This window comes from Arctopsyche grandis, chromosome 10 (assembly GCF_051622035.1).
Source record: "Arctopsyche grandis isolate Sample6627 chromosome 10, ASM5162203v2, whole genome shotgun sequence".
Classification (NCBI taxonomy): Eukaryota; Metazoa; Arthropoda; class Insecta; order Trichoptera; family Hydropsychidae; genus Arctopsyche; species Arctopsyche grandis.
The window spans coordinates 10,164,367-10,185,907 of record NC_135364.1 but is presented as its reverse complement, the minus strand read 5'-3'; the positions used below and the strand labels follow the sequence as shown (position 1 = coordinate 10,185,907).

General features: G+C 34.2%; 1 protein-coding gene across 4 annotated transcripts; it reads right to left on the bottom strand.

The window, feature by feature from the left end:
* Positions 1 to 328: 328 nt before the first annotated feature.
* Positions 329 to 21,202, bottom strand: ab (BTB/POZ-zinc finger protein abrupt). 4 transcript variants are annotated; one of them, XM_077439137.1, is made up of 13 exons: positions 20,928 to 21,202; positions 15,967 to 16,308; positions 12,869 to 13,124; positions 12,645 to 12,789; positions 12,409 to 12,551; positions 12,163 to 12,259; positions 11,827 to 12,055; positions 11,667 to 11,714; positions 3,340 to 3,478; positions 2,968 to 3,105; positions 2,631 to 2,839; positions 1,523 to 1,702; positions 329 to 1,455 (listed from the first exon to the last, which is right to left on the bottom strand). In XM_077439137.1, exons 2-13 carry the CDS (start codon positions 16,085 to 16,087, stop codon positions 1,019 to 1,021), a joined length of 2,142 nt encoding a protein of 713 aa, XP_077295263.1. In that variant the 5' UTR covers positions 16,088 to 16,308; positions 20,928 to 21,202; the 3' UTR covers positions 329 to 1,018. The 4 variants fall into 4 exon arrangements, with proteins under 4 accessions (XP_077295263.1, XP_077295262.1, XP_077295265.1 ...); XM_077439136.1 differs by having other exon boundaries at positions 12,163 to 12,289; positions 20,928 to 20,967; XM_077439139.1 differs by having other exon boundaries at positions 11,827 to 12,022; positions 20,928 to 20,967.
* Positions 21,203 to 21,541: the final 339 nt, after the last annotated feature.

Sequence of the window (21,541 nt, the reverse complement as noted above, 5' to 3'; positions counted from 1 at the left end):
AGGGCGTGTTTATCCATAAGGGATGAAGTATCGTGGTTTATTGTGTAATTGTAGGAAAAATCTTGATTGAAATCAAGGGTATGTTTTTAGTCTGTGCACAACATTGGGAAAAGTTGAGAATACTTGCGTAGAAAATTCCATTAAAAATTTGATTCGAAAAATATTCTGATTTTTATTCGCTAGTTCTGGATAAGATAAAGGCAGAATATTTTTTTTTCATTAACATCGTATTTTTTACTATTTAATATGTATACATATATGTATATTAAAGTTAGTTTTAGTATAAAATTTCAAGCTCTACATTTCTTTGTCGTATACTTTTTTTTTTGAATTTCAAAACTTTCTTCCCGTTTAAAATATTCTAAATTGATTCAATACTATGAGGCAGTTATAATGAGGTACACATTTGGAGTCAGGTGTAAAAAGATATTTTTGTCATTTGTGATTTTAAAAACTTACTATATATATATTTACCTAGTTTTAACAATAATTGTCACCATTAAAATTAATTTATAACTTGAGGTAGATGGATGGAATAATATGTTTGTAATTGTTGAAGGAATATTTTGAATAACTTTTTAAACACTACAGTACTTTTTTTTTGAGGTAGATGGATGGAATTGATGTATGTATAAACATACAAATATATTTACATCCTAGTTAATAAACACACTGGATGATTGTTCAACTTATTATTTAACCAGTATTTCATACTATCTATCTTATATTGTAAACAAAAAATTGCATAATAGGTAAAATGGCACAAACAACTAAACTTTTTTAAACTCTAAGTTACCTATTTCAATTAGAAGCTCTGGCAGTCTTCTGATTTATTATAGTATTAGTATATTTATAACATACAGTGAATATTCTGGTATACGAGTGCTTCATCGGGCACGTCCACGCACCGAGCTATGTTACACAATGTCGTAAATAAATAAACCGATTGTTCCACGTTTAACATTGTCTCTATGACAAAAACAAAACAAAATTTTTCTATTCCTTTACTTGCATTAGTCTATTCACAATCTTTCTGCAATTCGTCTTCAGAATACTCATCTTCCTCCGGCTCACTGCTGTCTCCACGTATTTTATCGTCTTTTTCTATCCGAAAATTCATTCTGTCTTCCCTTTTATCATAATCACTGATATCTAACTTACGGGTATTTCTATTTTGATCCGATTCTTCATTGCTATCTCTCTCCGTATCGATCTCGAGAATATCTCTATTTATATTTCTATCTTTGTCCCTCTCCTTGCCAAGATCCAACGCTTCTTCATCTCTCATATCCCGTTTGGAATAGTGATGCATTTGATCTAAGAAGTGGTGGGACGGAGGCGACAACTTATTCAGAGATCCTATTTGTTTTTGCTCCAGTTGAGTTCCTAACGCATTTAATTGGGCTAGTTTCGCCGCATGCATCGCCGCTATTTGCTCCTGTGACACTCCCATTGCTAAAATATTCAAAAAACATTAATTGATATATTAAAATATATTTTTAGTAACAAAAAAGAAAATTACCAAATGAATTTTCAGCCATGAATTGTAAATAAGTATCTAATATTGCAGAGCCACCAAGTGCTGCCGGATAATCTTCGGACTTTCCCGTAAGATTTTGTGCAATGGAGTCTATACTCTTGGCGGTCACTGCTTTCATGGCTGGAACTTTAGTTATAGTTGTATTCGAGTGATGATTTAAGTCTATAATGTTAAAATATTATATTTTGTTAATATACATAGTATATATGCAAAAAGTGGTTAATTTTATAATAGACATATATGTATATATACAGAATGGAGGAGAAAAAATTGGAAGATAAACACTAATAAACACTAATTGCTAAGCAAATTCAAATTCACTAGCCAAACTATACTGCATTATTCCTCAAAGGCAAGATTAGATTTATTGCACTAATAATCTATCAGTTTCAAGTTACTAATCATCTAATAATACATATGTGTGTGTATTATGTATTTATATCAGTGGTACACAACCATATGTACAATATAACATTTATTGCAGGCCGTCGACTAAAACACGTATTTGATAATAACAATTTGTACAATTTTTATTGGGTTGACTGTCATAACTTTAACCATTCAAATGTGCACGTTTGCTCGAAATGTATCTTCAGTATTTGAAATTAATGAAGAACTCGTCTCTATGCACCAAAAGTTGCCAGGTATCATTAAAAACACGTTTAAATTCGCTTACAGTGCAAATTTCGGATATTTAAGTTGTATTGTTTTTGACATATGTAAACAGGGTAATCAAAAACGAAATTCATCCCTCCTGTTATTTTCTAACATTTTAAAAATTTCGATTAACTATTATTAAAGTTATTAATTGTCATGACAATAATTAATTATATTATTGTTATTATATAATAAATTATTGAGCTCAAAATTGGGACCTTGCATCACCATATGTTATAACCTCTACCATATTTATGTTATATTATAAGCAGTTGGAAAATGGACAAATTCGCCTTTTTAAAAAAAAAAGATTGTGTACCACTGATCTAAATATATGATACAAGTATGTATAACAATTTAATTTATTGTTTAGATAGTGATTTTAATAATTATTAGATTTATTTTGATATTAAAATAATTTTAAAATACTAACTCGGAGGTGACATGGGAAGCATGTCGAATCGATGAGGCGTTATCGTCAAGTCTTCAGGATCGTTATCGCCACATATTGAACTAGTTTCGGACGCTGCCGAATGCGCACTCTTGGCATCCAATTTGACGTCTGATCTCCGAGGACCGGTCGGCGACGCTCGCGCTCTCAATTCGGCTGGCGATATCTTCACCCCGGCTTTTGCCAGCAATCTAGATCAAAAACAATCAACTTTAAACAATCCACAATTTGCACACAACGTATGTCATCGATCGATACACATTCAAATTTTTCGCAAAAACCCTGATTTGTGTAATAAAAAATATACATTATGTTTAACCTGCTTGCTAACTCCGGGTCGAATGGACTCGGCATGGGCAGCACAGGTAAATCTTTCGTCGATATGCCCCGATGCTGTCGAGACATGTGAGAGTGTAACGAGTTTCGCGACTTAGCCACTGTGCCGCACAGAACGCATCTGATGAATTTTAGAAATGTTAGATTCATTAATTGCATAGTCCATTCGCTGTAGGAAGACACCAAGATAAAACGCACTTGCTGTCCCTTACACCCCATCTCGACCAATAGCATTTGGCACGTACAATGTTCTATTGTACGCACGAAATGCCGAGAATTGTGAGAAAGTGTCTTCCTACAGCGGATCTTCTATAGCTAGATATTGGATTGAAAATTCATCATAATATAGACTCACCTGTAGCCTGGACATATCGTGTGTTTGTCTTCCAAGTGAGTTCGTAGAGTATGAGCTGAACGGTAAATCTTACCACATTTAGGACATGGCCTTGGATCCGTCGCTCTTACTCTTAACATGTCCAATGATCGTCGAGATACTGTTATAAAAGAAATTATTTATACATTTGTATTACATAGGCATGTTAATATTTTATTTATTTGTTTATTATGTAATTCATACTATTTATTTATATTTGGACTTTCAGCTAAAAATAACACCAATTAGAATTCCGACTGCATTTTTTTATAAATATGTATAAAATGTTGCTTTGAAAATATTCAATATGGTTAATAAGTGTATATATATATTTTCCATTTGTAGCAGATAATATACTTTATTATAATCTAACCTGATCGTAGAAGGATATTTAATACATAAATGGGTATAAAAATAAAAACATATCTTGATTTACTGCAATTTTATTTAAATTACAGTCTCAACACTAAATACATTATATAAGCTTTTTTAATGTATCTTTTGATATTAAAATTTACATTTAAACAAAAGTATACATATAATAAAAGCCTTTAAAACAAATAAAAGTATTTTATAATATTTTTATTTTACTCTGTTACACAGAGTTAAGGAACATTCAATTTCTTTTCATTACAGACCACCATCTCGTCTAATTTATATGTACGTTGGAACTATATTTTATGGCCTCTATGGCGAATTATTATTAATATTTCTTACATTCTACGCTAACAGTCGAATGATTACATGTAAAGCTTAATTTAAATAAGAAAACTCAGTCAAAAAATATTATTTGGTAAACAAAAATAGTCCTATGTATTTATTTACAACACTAGTTAAATGCATTTCATTATCACTTACATCAGTGATAGGCAACCTTTTCCCACCGACCGAAGCTATTTTTATACTGAATGTCAATAATTGTAAAAGCCTCGATAGACATTGGAAGTACTCTAATTTATTGCAGGCAGTTTCAAGGCAGAATGGGCAACTAAAATACTCTAGTATAATTAAAACAATGATTTGATTCGCTCCGTGGGACATAGGCATGGGGTTACCCATAACTGATTTACAATTGTGCTGAACAAAAAGTTAGTAAGTAGCTCACAAAACAATGTAAACTAGCACTAAGTCAGAACAATATTCAAACTTAATTAGAAAGACTAGGACTTGCGTTAGGTAAATTTCACCTTTAATAAGAAATATGAATGATACAACATAAATTGGAGCGGAACCATCCAAGTCCTGACCTTCCAGTTTGAATATTATTATATGTAGTTTCTCCCCAGAGAGAAATTTCAGCAAGATGACGTCAGAAAAAGTGATTTTTAATAAGAATTATTTTAGGAGTGATTTTTATTCATATTTTATCTCACAACGGTGTACTTTATCCCTTCAAAAAATGTCTCCGTTGAAGTATCCAATATATTTTAATGTACGTACATATTAATATTTTCGCACACATATACATTTCTAATCGGTCTTCGTCACGGGCCCGAATGTTAAACGCCTGAAAACGCAAATATCGGAAGGCAAAGATCGAAAGATCAAAAAAAAGGGTGCATGGTAAACGGTGCATACTCACTTAAATTGCGAGAGCAGGATACAACAGGAACAAGAGGAACAGGCTTTTCCTCCCGTATTAATGTGCGCGCGCAGAATACGGGAGGAAAAGCCTCTTCCTCTTGTTTCTGTTGTATCCTGCTTGCGCAAATTAAGTGAGTATGTACCGTTTACCATGCACCCTTTTTTTTTGATCTTTCGACTTAAGATCTTTCGATTCTCGATCTTTGCCTTCCGATATTTGCGTTTTCGGGCGTTTCACATTTGGGCCCGCGAGGTAGACCCATTTCTAATACATTTAAAATCTGCCTAATAAAATTCGTAAAATTTGTCATTGTGAGATGAAAATATTGTACTTATTACTATTTCTTATTTTATTTTTTAAACTGGTTAAATATCTGAATGGTTAGAAAAATAAGCTAGATGATGCAACTGACTGAAAGGTTCTGGGGAGAACACTGTAATAATAAGTCTATTAGTATAAGTTTAAGCCACGTTATTGATTATTTCACGGATTCCACCCACAACTCCATTTCAAACTTTTCATTTTATCCCACTGTTCCGGATGTTTAATTCGCATGTGATTCCGAACGGAATTGGGATGAGCAAAGAGTCTAGCGCATGTGGTGACAGGGCACAGAGGACTGTCACGAGGGTAATGAGTGTCGATGTGTTGCCGAGCTTGAGCTAAAGTCAAAATTATGCCGCACAACGGGCAATCTAGCTCGCCTTCGCTTTGAAACTGTTTAACGACTACGTTATTTCTGATGCCGCCACTCGTCAACATTTTCACTAGGTCGTTTTCGAAGTACGACAGACTTTGCTCGGGTTGTGGAGATAATTGTAACTGCCTAGACATAGCGTCGGGAGACGCAGGGGCTTCGGCCTTTATTATCTGGGGGGCAGTACGGTTGCTCGGCAGAACGGCGGCATCTGTAATGCCGATATCAAAGCCATTACTAAGTTTTACAAATTAAAAATCTACAAGGATTAAACTCAAAGTATTAACTGCCCCATTAGTTATTCCTCGACTCGGATGCTAAATCACACTGCTTTTATTTTAATAAAAAAATTCATTTAAAAACACGCAAATATAAGTGTAAGCAGCGGTGGAAAAAAAAAAAAATTTTGTTGCTTGAATACATGCATATACATACATATACGCGCACACACATTTTCATACATATATTCAGCGATTAATATTTGCTATGTTGAATCCGTGAACTTGTAGAATTCATGAATTAGGCAAAAACTTACCAAATATCATGATTTCGCTCCGCCCTCCAATCATTTGGAATTTTGATTAATTTGATTAATTCCTAGAGTGTATGTATAAGTTGCATTGCCAATTTAAAACTTAAAGTACTCTTTTTTTTTTACTTAAATTTTTTACCTAATTCACGAATTAAACAATATACATGTACTTGATTTATTGATGAATTTACATTTGTTCCTTGATTGCATATAATATTGGTTGTGGCTGTTTGCAGGTACTATATCTGCGAATTATTGGCTATTTGCAGGTACTATATCTGCGACAGGCGCAAAGCCTTCTGCGCATGCCCGTGAACTGTCACTGTCAGCGTGTTTACTGTTAAAATTTTGTTTTAAACCTCTTAAATCTGATTATAATTTCTTACATTTAATGTATGCTAGACTTGTTTAATCAATCGTTCATTATACATGAGGCAAATAAATTTCGCACGTTATTATAATAGATTTATATCATTTAGCTAGTTCGCGGCTTGTAAGACTTGTATGTAGTTATTATACGTTGTATATGATAATAATTTTTAACAATTAATAATATTAACTAATTTGGATTATATTTTTTACTCTACGTCACTTTACGAGTTCAAACTAAATTTTAAGAGGTTTAAAACAAAATTTTAACGGCCAACACGCTTACAGTGACAGTTCACGCGCATGCACAGAAGGCTCGGCGCCTGTCGCAGATATAGTACCTGTAAATAGCCAATAATTCGCAAATACAGTACCTGCAAATAGCTAATTATTTGCAGATATAGTACCTGCAAATAGTCACAACCTATAATATTTTATGATTCGAACATCTTGAAACGGATCACTCTCTGTGCATTTCTACAGCTTTATATATGTATATAAATTTGTATGTAATAAAAATATAATTTTGATATTCAACATTTATTTTATAAAACTGTAGAGCATCAATTTTTGAAAGAATTTATCTGGTCCCAACTTCACCACAAATCTTTCTTTTTTTTTTGAAGTACAGAATAAATGTGTGTGCGCGTTTGAGATAACATATTTATAATTTTCCAGATTAAATATAATTTTTGTTGATAATATAAATACCTATAAGCATTATGATATTTTATATGTAGGTGAATCGTAAATGTACATATGTGTATATGTAGAATCTAAATGAATTAGCAAATAAGTATTATTCAATACACCCCAAAGTGGTTATGAAATAATTTAAAATGAATTGTGAGAATATTAAATATTATTTCATTGACAGCATAATCCGTGACAATATGAGCACAACTTTGTATGTGTTTTAGAAACGTTTTCTTCGATTTGTGCTATCAAATTTGTTACAAAAATATATAATACAAGCTTAAAAATATAAAATTGTATCATCTATTACATGAATATATCGAAATAGTCCTACATTGTAAATTTCTTCAGAAACAATTGTCCTCTAATATAACTTGCTCGCAAATGATTGGCCAGTTGATTTTTTAAAAATATACATACATATAAATATGCAATGCATGTTATTCAATTTTAAACCAATAAATTATAATTAACACTTAATATGTATAATTAAATCACTATTGCCATGCTGTTAAATAAAATCAATGAAAATATATAAAATAAAATTTTAATTGAAAGCTGTTATCTTAAATTTCATTTTGAAACCACCGACCATTTCAAAAGGATCTTTGTCTTGTATTCTTTTGACCAATCTGCCTTAGTATTCGTATAATAGCATCAACTTAATTAACGAATGTTAATTGTGCGTATTATTGATAACAAATGATTCACTTGTAGTCTACTTAACAATCAAACTAATTTCAAATGGCATACAAAGAAATTGATATGTTATTAAGAGAAGTTATTCACATTTAATAGAATATTGTAAAATGAAGTTGATATGAAATCCTTAAGGGGAGGAATACGTAGGTAACTATTTTGCGTATTTTCGTATATATGTATATGTATGTAAATGGAGCATTTTTTGTAAATCGAATGTACAGATGGGACGCAAATAGCGGAAGCATTTATTTTATTTAATAACCTTTTTAACTATTCCAATTATTAACAATATTTTTAATAAGCACTAGCCAGCGTCGTTCAGGAAAGTCGAAGCTTCACTCAGCAAATGGGGCCTTTTGGAATTATATGGATACCTTTAGACCTCAAATTTGATGGTTCTATATTGAAAACTGGAAATTGCATAGCGGATAAACTACTGAGAAAAACCCTGAGGTGATATTTGTGTAATGAAAATATATTATATTTAACCTGTGCTTGCTAACTATAGGTGGAACAGATTTAGCATGGGCAATTTTTCGTCGATTAAGCTAAAAGTTTACCTAAACACAATCTGCTTTAGGTCATCGACTTTAGTGAGTCTTTAATTAATATTATGTATAGATGTATTATGAGCATTTATAAGGATTGTAAATAGGTTTTTGAGCTCTTTTTCCTATTATGCTGTAGATTAACATTAGAATAATATAATACTATGATTACTAACCAAATTAAATTAAATTGTAAAATAGAAAATGATCAGTAGATCAGTAGCTATTAAAATAGATATAAGATGTATTGTGAACATAATTTCGTAATAATAAAAAGCATTTAAAAATCAAAAAATTATTCCAAATACTGCTATTATTATTAAAGCTAAAAATGGCAATAAAATTTTTGAACAGTTAAAAAAATGAAATATGCTTCCAGTACTTGCGACCTAAACTGTATAAGACTATATAAGTTATAATATACATAAGTCGTTGAAATTAGCTTTATACATTTGAAGCACGTGTTTTTTTTTTATATACCAATAATATATTTTACATATAAGAAACACTTTTGGAGCACTAATAATGAAATAGTTTTATCACATCTGTAATACTGGCACTTTCACAATGAATATATCACATTGTTTTACTATTTATATCACTCGCGTTTTGCCTCGTCGGTGCAAAAATGTTTCAGAACAGCAAATGCTATTGTACATTGTTCAGTCGGATTATTATGAAGTTTGCCTTTGCCTAATGCCGTGTGCTTGCAGCTGGTGATTTATAAGGTAATGCTTCGTCTTGCACTTCTTGCCGCAGTGCTGGCAGCCGTGCCATTGCTCCCTGTCTGTCTGGGAGTGAACGTTTAGAATGTGCTGTCTAAGGTTGGATGTGGAGGAGTAGACGCGACCGCACATGAGACACTGCGGCCGGTAGGAGGAAGGCCCACTCATTAGTGCCGCCCCTGTAACACAGAGGCGGCCATTAGTCAACATTGCCCTCGGTCGAGTGCCAACAGGTCAACAATATATCAAAAATATTTTCATATACAGTCTATATATGCTTCAAAGCATGCATTTATTAATACATCTACTAGAGATGTAGTATTTATTACTCATGCACAAAATGTTTAATATTATCAAATCACTATAAATGCAGGGGGGTGGTGGTGGTGGTGGTAGGCGATATAAGTTTCATTCATATGTATACTTTTTAAGTTAGTATGTTCGCGATTATGTTCTAATCAAGGATGCCAGAAGTTTCCGAGTGTGTTTTAAGCCGCAAATTAACATAAACAAATAACTAAAGGCCTAACATTGTTTATGATGAAATTATACAAAATTTACAAATGGAAGACTATATATTATTAAATAATATTAAATATCCTTTTAAAGAAACTTTAGTTGGATCTGGAAATTTAATGCAAAAATGGTTTTATTAAAAAATATGAATAGTTGTCTAGAGAAAGTTTGATGATAAATTTGCTTGGTTAATTTCCATATTTTTTTAAACACGCTTGAATGACATTAATGTAACAATATTTTATTGCGTAATAAAAGCATATTACATAAATTCTAAAAGAAGTTGAAGAATATGAGAATCTTCGATCAATATTCATGCAGAGCTGAAAACTTTCGCTTAAGCGTATTTTGTAATAAAAACAAATTAGTTTATTAGTTTCAAAGTAAATCTGGCATCCCCGCTTTGAATTTAATTTCATATATCATAATGAATAGATCATTTGATTCAGTACATATGCAAAATTAAGGCTTTGAAACAGCATTCTACTACTGTTTTAGAGAAAACTTTTATTTCAACAAAATATTTTTTTCAAGTATATATTATAATATAACATCTCTAATTGATATAATGTGTGTACCGATTGGTATTTATTGGGAAATTGATGGGGACGATGATGAATTAGAGTCGTATGTCTTCCTCTGTCGAATACCGTGTATCGAAAGCAAATGTATTTGCATGTATTGTCGCGTTTTGAACGCTTTTTGGCAGACGGGACATCTGAACAATTCACTCGGCATCGAGTGCAAATTTACAATGTGCTGTTTCAGATTGCTGTTGTTACTGTATACTTTTCCACATTCGGGACATTTGGGTTTGACTTGACAGTCTCCTTGCAACGTCGCATTGTTTTGGTACAGTGGCGTGATAGAAAACTTTCCGTAACTTGACTCGTTAAGTATTTTGCCGATATCAGTTCCGATGTGATGCTGTGACTGTTGCCAGCTCGCCGTCGCCATTAGGCTGGTTGACTGTGCGGTCGTTCTCACTTCTGTTTGGTTGACAGCTTGGTTACTGGCTCCGCTGGTCCAGTCGTGTCCTGCGGCAGACGGACACCCTCATCATTATCACAACTTGTCACTGATTTCAATCTTCTAAACGTCTACTTTCGACATTTTTTTCGTGTACTGTGCCGCTTAACAATTCACTAAACTGATTTCAACAATTGTCTTACAAATTGTTTACTCATTAGACATTTAATATAAAAATACACCAATTTTAAATGTGATAATATAATAATTATATATAATAGAATTTAAATTACACAATAAATTTTGATAAACGAATATATGTATGTATATTTTCACACGAGTGTAGTGCATAATAACGGCCCTAGTACAGAAACGGAAAACCAGCACAAATTAACAAATTCCTATTGTAGTTTTAATAACACTAACAGTACAATTTCGTCATTTGTCATTTTGTGCAATCAAGTCCAACTTATAAAGAAATTAATATATTCAATAATTAACGTTTTTAACAATATTTTGCAGTGATAATTGTGTCCAAATGCAGTGGAATTCAATCGATGAATCTTATGTTTGATTTAATTAATAACACATTTCCTTTATTGGCCTAAATGAATATTATATAAGGGATAAGTATATAAGGGAAATTTTACAAGTGTATATAAAGTAATTTAATGTTAAAAAATTTGGTATGAATGTATCACACAATGGTAAATGGTAATATTTATTCATAGATTATGTGGTACATTTGTTTGATACTGGAAACCCATTACAAATTGGAATATACTCAATGTTTTAAATTTAAGAGTTGAAATAAAAATTTTATATCTTTTAAACGGTAAAAAGCCCTTCTCGGATATGTGTAAATAAATATGAATAATTTCAAAATCATAAGAAGCTAATTTGAATAACGATCATGCTATGTTTTTTATTTATATAATATATCATATATACGCAAATAAAAACAACTTACCGAAATTATCAGGTGTCCCATGCATGCCGGAAGGCCCCGGTAAAAGTCCTGAAATATAGATTTTATTAATTGTTTGTTTTATTTAAAAACAATAAAAGCAATTAAAAGAATAAATTCCATAAAGAAATAATAATTCTTTTGATCATATCAAAAGGCTTACCTTGAAGCCCAAGCAACGCCCCAGGAAAATTAGGATTTCTCTGCGGATCTAATAAGCTGCCGTTGTGTCCAGACATACCCATATCTTCTCCGGAGTAATCTTGGGGTTCTTGCTTTGGTATAGGTGCATGACGTGGTGGCAAATCACTCTCATTGTCACTTATCGCAGCATCGCTCGAAGAATCTTCACCGGTCGACTGTGTTTGTAAAGAGTTTTCAGAATTTAATTTCTGTAAAATTTGAAAAATATTCGATTTTATCCCAATTACAGGACTTAAAGAATAATTTTAAGTATATTCATTATTCTGAAACATGATATAAATTGAAAAATAAATACCATATTGTTCAGATGTGATGTAGGTCCACCTTCTAATGCTTGACTAAGTAGAGAATCCCGTAAATCTAAACCGTTATTTATAGCTCTATCAGGACTTCTATGATTGTGAAAATTTAATGTTTCCACTCTGGAAACAAAAGCAGTATATTCCAAACTTTAATAAAAATGTAAAATAATAAAAACAATAAAATAACAATGTTATCACATTTTTTTGGAATTAAATCAAAAATTTAATCAAATTTTTACCTATTCCTTAATTGCGCATTATATAAATCTGAAGAACGCGTCCTTTTCGACGGAGGTGGTGAATGACCATCTCTTCTCGAACGGCTTCTGTCTCGTGAACTGTCTGATAATGGTGCATCAGGCCACGCCATACTTGTTGACGACTAAGAACACATAGGTAAAAGAAAATATTTTATTCTGATTACATATTCAATTACGATAAGAAGTCGATTTTATTTTAGTATCGTATATATTACCGGTGAAACTTTATGATCAATATTGTTCATTGGGACACCGGGCGTAGGCACGTCTGCTAATCCTCTGACTTGAAGCATTTGAGCTGCTTTGAGAAAGTCACCTAATTGTTCTTGTCCTATGTGCACCTCTCCATTATACATGAATCTAATGAAAGAAATGTTTATTTTAAGTACAATGAAAACGTATAGATTATATCTGTAGACGAGGAAGTACAGGGACTCACTTCAGTAAGCTTTCCATGTCTTTCTTTTGTATATCCCTTAAAATGACAATCGGATGTTGGCAAGGGTTTGCTTTCAACAATTTTCTGAAATAGGGACTACACGCCGATAATACAACTTTGTGGGCACTGAACGAGCATCCGTCGCAGGCCAGCGTCACGTCCACAAAGTCTTCTTCGTCACGCAGATGCCTGAACGACGACAGGATAGCTGAGTGGAAATCGTTCCATCGCAGAGAATACTGCTGCTCAGTTGGTCCTGAAATTAATCAAACATTTTACATACATAGTTCTGAAAGGAAGACAAATTTTGTAGTTGCTTCTGTTTTTAGCTACAACTACTAGCACTATATAATTAAAATATCTAATGAACATATGTCATTACTGTTCTAATTCGAATAATAAGCGCACACGCGTTTTAGGGCGAAATCACACAGGAAGGAACGCGGCACATGTTTTTTTTTAGATACTTTTAAACATGCGAAAAAAAATGTAGCATGCCTAATGTGACCATTTAGTTTTGTCCTCAAAACGGGACATCTACCAATTTTTAGGTAATAGTATGTGTATTCAAGAAAACGCGTATTTTTTCATAGTTTTTATTTATTAATAAAAAGAACAGGAATGTTGATGAAGAAAAGAAAAGAACAGGAATGAATAATATAAATATAAAAAAATTATGTTGTTTTATATTTTTCTGATGAACAAATTTTCTTAAGTATTACTGGGTTTGCTTTTAAATAAGAATGAAATTCTTGGCAGGATTTCTTAAAATTGATTTTAATTAACAACATCGCTTTAAGAACTGAGACTTGCAATTGCGATTTTTCGGTCGTCCACAACTTGTTCATCTGTGAAAAGACTCATTCTACGGGTGCATTAGTTCCGGGCAGGCATACAATGTATTCAATAATTAGACGATATATAAGTATATATATAATAATTCAATAAATATACTCTCTTTTTGAAAACAGGACATTTCGAAGTCCCGAAGCTGTGCTTGGGGACAACGGGACAGGCTACCTAAAAACGGGACGGTCCCGTTCAAAACGGGACGTATGGTCACTTTAGGCATGCCCAGCACATATTCCAGGCATGCCCAGCACACACCGTCCCAAAATCGGTAAATGGATTATTACGCACACTGCGATTGCGAACGATTGCCTAAAAGATAATCTTTGCCACGCAAATCGCGAATACGGAATATTTGGCACACGAGTTCTCGTTAGTTCTCGATAGTATGATGGACTTTTCGGTTTCCAGATGTACCATTATAGAGATTTTGGTGACTTTTGAGCGAGCGTTTTGTGCGCAATAATCACCGAACCCCCAAAATCACCCACTGGAGTGTTTTCGGTAAAATTTTATCCTTGCTTGACGATAACGGCTTGACAATAACTTGCTTGACAATAACGATAATTGATCGATAACGGTGTATCCCATATTTGAAGAAATATAGGATAGCCCCCAAAGCGGGGTGCAAAGCACACGACGTGCCGTTCTTACCTGTGTGATTTTGCCCTTACTCTCAAGTTAAAGTTTAATATAATATAATGTAAAAAGGAAACATATATTGAACTGTAAAACCATGTGGACCACTTTTAAAGACAAAAAAAAGGGCCACTTTTAAAGACAAAAATGATAAAAAAGATTACCTCAAATTTCGATATATTAATTTGCGGTCTCCGTGAGGAGCCGGAATGTGAAATTACCGAAAATCGAAAGATCGAAAAAAAGTATTCTGCGCGCGCACATTAATACGGGAGGAAAAGCCTGTTCCTCTTGTTCCTGTTGTATCCTGCTCTCGCAAATTAATGAGTATGTACCGTTTACCATGCACCCTTTTTTTTCGATCTTTCGACTTAAGATCTTTCGATTTTCGATCCTTGCCTTCCGATATTTGCGTTTTCGGTAATTTCACATTCCGGCCCGTGAGGTAGACCCATTGATTTGATATATTAATTTTGATAAATTAAATTTGTATATAATATTGTCGCTTTTTAAAAACCGAAATATGGACTGAAATTGTTCGCGGTAAATTTAACTTTTAATAAATAGTTTATTAGTGAAAATATAAATTACCGTGCTATCATTTCACAATGGCGGATTTCGAACATACATTTTTAATTGAAACCGTGTTAGTGACCAATAATTAATCGCAAAAATTTGTTGAATTAGATGAAAAAATATATTTTCAGTACGTCTTTTTTCGATGATAGATAAATCGACAATATATGATCATTTTATTTTAAAAATGAATATACAAAATTTTCAAAAAAGACATCAACTATTTTACACTGAGGGAGGTCATCTAATATATAATTTCGAAAGAGACTTTGTAAGTATGTAATGTTGGTTGGTAACATCGAAAACAAATCAAAGTTTTCATGACGACGATTCGATATGGTTTCGATTTGATATATTTCTTTTTTTCGATTCAAATAAATTTAATAAGCGAAGCCGGGTAAAACAACTAGTATTATATGGTGCTTGCATGCGATCTACCATTGAATCGCAGTCGACTTTTGTTTTTTATTAAACGAAATATTTATTACAATTTTTGTTTTTTCCCGCTGCTCCATAATGTTGTCGAATTATTTATATCAAAATATCGTCAGCAGATACATATGTATCTCTTAACCAAATCTTAAATGAATAGGGCCAATTCTAACTCTTATTCTAGAATAGAGCCAATTCTGACCCTTAAATAAATAGGTGTTGGCTGCTAAGACATGTTCTATTTTGTGAAAATATTGATGAAATAAAACTTAGCAGCCAACACCTATTTATTTAAGGGTCAGCATAGGTTAGGTTAAGTTAAAGTTGGCCCTATTAATTTAAGATTAGGTTGTTAGGATCGGTATTATTCAGTCTCATTGTCACACGCGAGAATTGCGACAGTGAGACCGCATATTAAAGTAAAAACGTGAAGGTAGATCGCATACTAAAGTAGATATGTGAAGGTAGACCGCATACTAAAGTAGCACCTATTATATAATAATAAGAAGCTTGTTCAAAATGGAAAATCCGACGACTGATAATTTGAGATTTACTAGTTTCGAAGTGTTATTTGTATTTAGGAATTTATAAATGAATCTTACCTGGTTCTGCGGCCATGATTGGTTGTACTGAGGGCGACAGGGTTGCAAGGTTGCCCTCACAGGGCGGTACAGCCTTCTCGCAAATTTTGGTAGGCGAAGGGTTAACGGGCACTATCTGCATTGGCTGCAGTTTCGACCCCGAGCTGCAACACCTCCATCGTCAGCCATAAAACCTCAATTTCAACACACTATCCTAGTTTCGGCACAACAACAATATGCAATTTTTGCCAAGAGCATATATTACGTACATATATTTATCACAAATGTATTATTAATATAATTTCGGAATTTTTATTGGTTGTAAGTTTCGTTCTGTTACATTCTTGGATATTTTGAGTGTGCCTGAAAATATAAAGCAGAACAAATATTAAGCATATGAAAATTATTTGGGACAAATGTCGGGTGTATGTAGTTGTGATTGTTTTTGTTGTGTTTCAAAGAGAAAGCTTGCAGTATGTAGAGTGCATTTCGATGTATTTTGTTTATCATTTTATAACCTTTTAGATTTGATTAATAACAGCGGTTCTGATTTAATTGTGTCGATTATTTGAGGCTAGTTTATGACTAGATAATAGTTTTATAAATAAAACACCTTCCGTTGCCGTATAAAAATACGTTCAAAGAAAAGCTTCGATTAAATCAGTGAGTAAATAAGAACATAACAAACGGCTGCAAAACAAAGTAGGCGTAATAAATTTTCGTAAGAAATTTTCGTGTTTTAAAATTTCTTACGAGAATATTTCTCAAATTTCTAAATATAAACTTAACAAAGTTTTATTACGGTTTTGCATTTTAATCACGTTCGAATTTCGAAACGTAAGATTATAAAATGCGATTTATCGTGTGGCACTTTGGAAGTTTTATAACAACCATATTATATTACAATAATAATTTTTGAATAACAACTTTGTTATTCTGCTTTTATACAATATACAAAATTTACACGCGCGAGAATAAATAATTAAATTATTGTAATTTCGTCAAGTCAAAGATGTCGAAATAAGTCGAAAATGATAACAAAATGCGGGGAGTGGTGTAAAATATATTCAAAACGATGTCGAAATGTGCGTTTTTTTTTTAGCACACAGCACTCACATAATTAAAGTCGCGCATACATCAAAGATAATAAGAAGAACATAATGAAGATGATAGAAACTGGTTTGGAGATTTGAAATCGAACGCACATTAAAATGTTAATAATAAAGCAAAATGTCAGGCAAAATTCCGATATCTACGCGACAGTCGATTGAATTTAAATTATAAAACGAAGACCAGTCGCTTTTACAACGAGCGAGAGCTACCCGCTAAACTGTACAGTTTCGAAATGTTCATCTCTTTTTATAGATCCCCCAAATAACAACTACAAGGTGAAGCAATTGCGTGATTCATTTATCTCGCTGGCTCGTAGGGATTCTGCGTTGTTTATTATATATACATATATACATTTATATATATACATACACACGCAGATATACATACATATATATCTCCGTTAAAGCGAAGTTTTGCTAGTGTAATTTAGGGAAAAGTTTAAACTTCAGACAAGCAGAGTGATTAACATCAAGAAAAGTTCATTAGAAGTAGGTGCTAGGCAGGTTGAGTAAGAAAACTTCAGAAGTTTTCTACCAAGCGGTCGGTATGTTTCATTGAAAAGGTCGAGCAGATTCTGTTTTCGATTTAAATTTAAAATTAGAATTGGTGTATGCAAAGTTTAAAAATCATTCGGATATACCCAAAAGAATGTTTTAAGTACCCCATAAATATTGAAAAAAGATATATACATACAAACATTATCAGAAAAACGTGAATAGCCGCGTCAAATGTCATGGTTAAATTTTAGCACGATCGCAATGTGTGTACTTTATCTATTATATTCATCACTTGAGTTTAATTTAATTACTTGACATTTTTCTTGAAATATTTTACTAATTAGCGATTACGCATGTTGCGGATAAATGCTTAGATTTATTTACAACGACCGGCAGATTTACATGGCGTCGCCCGAGTGTTGCTAAGGTCAAAGAATAAACAATAAACAATTAAATAGTATCAGCGTCGAATAACTTTGACTTTGGGAAAACATAATGTATTCGCGAGGACGAATACATTATGTTTTGATCTTAATATCACATTAAACATGATAAACTGTATACTCTGGATAAATACAATATTATTCTAATAATAATAACACATTGCTAATTAATTTTGAATTGCGGGATGCTGAAGTATATCATTGCTGGTTGTTTCGGCCAAACAATATAGCTCATTATCGTAATATAATAATCCTTATAAGTGATTTTAAAAATAATTAATACTTTTACCAATAAATATTGGTTTTAAAATTTTGTATGATAGATTAGACCCCAGACAATTGAGTATATATGTATAAAAATTGACTTTTAATTTAAAACATACGATAATTGTAATTTATATAATAAATTATTAGTTATTTCATTTAGCAGATAATTTTTTTTCATATTATCATTCAGAAAGTTAAAAAACATTTGAAAATAAAAATGCAACGATTCATTAATTTGAAAGTAAATAAATGAATACTCGTTTGTATATAAAAAAAATAAATGAATAGTAAAATCGTAGTACGATTTGAAAATCAGAGATGGCGCTCGTTGTTTACGTAACGCTCCTTACAAACTTGCACATTTTTACCTGAGCTTTTTAAACTGTCCATATAAATGCATATAAATGTTTTGATTAAAAATTAATACATTTCTATAAAGATTTCGACTAAAAATATTTTTAAAAGATCCTTAAACGCGAACATCGACCCCATGGGGGGTTTGCACTGATTTGCGACGATTTATAATTTGAGCATACACATACAAGATTCGTATTTAGGGCAGTACTGTTTTAAATCATATCAGCGACGGCCGTTGGGCGCGGTTTGCGACCCGTTGGTACAGAATTCTAAAATAAATTGGTAAAAAAGCAGAGACACCGACACACACACGGAGTGAGAGAAGCACACGCGTACAGATGGATCGGTAACAGGCAAACTGGCGACAATTTCAGAGAGACAGAGATTCGTCAAGAGTCTGCTCTAACACACACAAGTAGAGTATCTTATTACCGTTTTAAATTTAGCCATAGTACGCGTACCGCAGCTCGGCGTACTACGCACGCACACGCGATTATTTTTACACGCGTCGTTTTTCAGTTATATAGTGAAAAGTTTTTCAGAGACTCTCAAAGTTTTCCATGTTTTTCCCGGCATACTTTTTTTGCGCGTTGTTTGGGCGCGAGCGTCGTAGCGGCCGTAGTACCGTACTACAGTTCATAGACGGGCTACGAGATTTTCATGCGTACTACAACAACATACTACGCACGTGCTTATAATAAACGTAAACAAACATGATTTGTATGCATATACGCGAATTCGTTTAACGAGCACACTTTCAGACTCTTTCATTCGGGTGAGATTCATTGCGTGACGTACCATTTCGCAAATACGCAAATCTAGTACGTAGTAGTACTAAGCGTCGCATTTTTCCCTCCCCCGGTTGTGCAAGTGTGTACGTTATTATGAATGAAAGAAAAGTATTATACAGTTGCGCAATGTTTATACGTAGATTTTTGTGTGTTTTTTCAAAATATGAAATCATACAAATACGTTTAATTAAACTTTGCCATTTACGTTTTAAGAAAACAATTTTTGCGCGGAAAATTTTTAACGCGATATTAAAAACAACAGTATAAATGGAGAGAAATGTTACATCAGCGAGCGTGTTTATATCTCCAACCAGGGGCGTAAATATGTAGTATGTCGCACGGGTATGCGGTGCATGCGGGCCATTCAGATTTCAGGCCCCAAAAGGTTTTTAAATAAAAATACTAGACATTAAGCAAATAAATATTTTCGTAAGTAAGTCGTAAAATTTTTTAACCACTTCATCGCTACGCGTTTTTAGAAACCGATTCGATTATTTTATGTTTGTGTTAAGTGCCAGTCCTTGACACTACTTCTTGAATATATAACAAATTAAGGAAAAATATTGACTTTTTCAATTTCATTAGTATGACAGGATATTTTTAAATGTCACTGTGAAGAAACCAAAATTAATTTCGAGTCTTGAAATACGAATGAGCGCGCATCGGTGCGCTTATGGCGATTAAGTGGTTAAAACTATTCATATTACTAATAAGAAGCACTAGTTAAAAGTTTATATGTACTTCAAATTTGATATATTTGCATGCGGGCCCAAACGTTCTAGTTACGCCTCCAACGTCTATGTCTCCAACGCTAAGAATACACTACACTTTCGGAACGTAGTAAAAACGCAATAACATACTTGCACTTTTGAATAATGAGCCGTATCGCCGTTGCATAAGCGTCGTTTATGTTAAAAGGTAAATTGAAGGCTTTAAAAATCTTTTGGCAAACTTTCCGGCACACTTGACACAGTCTGTATATGTATATACCTACATAGGAGCGAAAATGAAAACACGCGAAAAAGTTTCGAGCGTGTTGTGTTTTCGAAATAGCCGCACGACGTGAATGGGGCGGGCGGGCGGGCGGGAGCGCGTATTTTATTTTGGCTCGCGTAACGTGAATCACTTGTTTACGCGGATGATAATATTGCACATTCGCACATCGGGGGAAGAGATGCAGGGCGTGGAAGTGCACGCGAGGCGAGAGGGAGGCCGGAAAAGCCGATGGAAATCAATACGGATCGGCGCAGGGCGGGCGTGCACTCGGACTAGCCCTGCACTCTCGGCGCACACGCTGCTGCTGCTGCACTCGGAAAATCGGCCCCCGACTTTCCCTCCTCGGAACCACGGAGACGATGCACTTTCGCGCGTTTTCAAACTACCGATCGATCACTCCCTGCACACGCATTGCAGAATGTCGCGGAAATTATGTGCTAATTTCGAATGCGAGTTTGAGCGAGTGAGTGTGTGTGTGTGTGTGTGTGTGTGGGTGTGTGGACGTGCGGTGCGAATACCTGCGTCGCGTCCGCGTCTTGCGGGTGGCGCGGTGCGACTGGTGCGCGGGTGCAGCAGCGCGCGGTGGGGCGCGCGGATGCGCCGACCAGGAGGGTTCGAGGGACGGGTGGGTGGGGGGGGGGAGCGGGGGAGACGGGGACGGGCGGGGGGCGAGGGGGCCGCTCGGAGGTGGGGGAGGGGGGCGGCGCCGTGGTCGGGGGCGGGGGCGTCGACACGTGGCCCCCCGTTCGCCCCCCGAGACTCCTCGTGCCCGAAGGATCCGTCACTCATCTGCATCTCGTTGCAGTGGCCGGACGCGGTGCGGTTCTCATTCATGATTTACGCGGGTTGGACCCCTTGCCCTCCCCCCCCCGTCTCCCATTGTACCCCCCCCCCCCCCCTCCCACTCCCTCTCATATATGCATCGTTCGCGGCGCGCGCGTAAATGCCGATGTATAAATAAACAAACGCGCGTGTGTCGCGAGCGTTTGCCGAGTGCCGTAGTAAGGCGCTCGGCGAATGTGCGCGCGAGCTTTGCGAAAAGGATCCACACGCCGTTGCGACGGTTGTACGTTAGTTGAACAATGCTAGTCAACTTTTCCAAGATCTTTTTGTATATAATGTATGCCGTGCG

Excerpts from the sequence above, each read along its gene's own strand:
- ab (XM_077439136.1), bottom strand. The coding sequence starts at position 16,087 with ATGCAGATAGTGCCCGTTAACCCTTCGCCTACCAAAATTTGCGAGAAG. Across the intron at positions 12,552-12,644 it reads TTGATCATAAAGTTTCACCG|TCGTCAACAAGTATGGCGTG; the intron begins GTAATATATACG and ends ATGTGTTCTTAG. Across the intron at positions 3,479-11,666 it reads TGGGACACCTGATAATTTCG|TATCTCGACGATCATTGGAC; the intron begins GTAAGTTGTTTT and ends CTTTTATAACAG.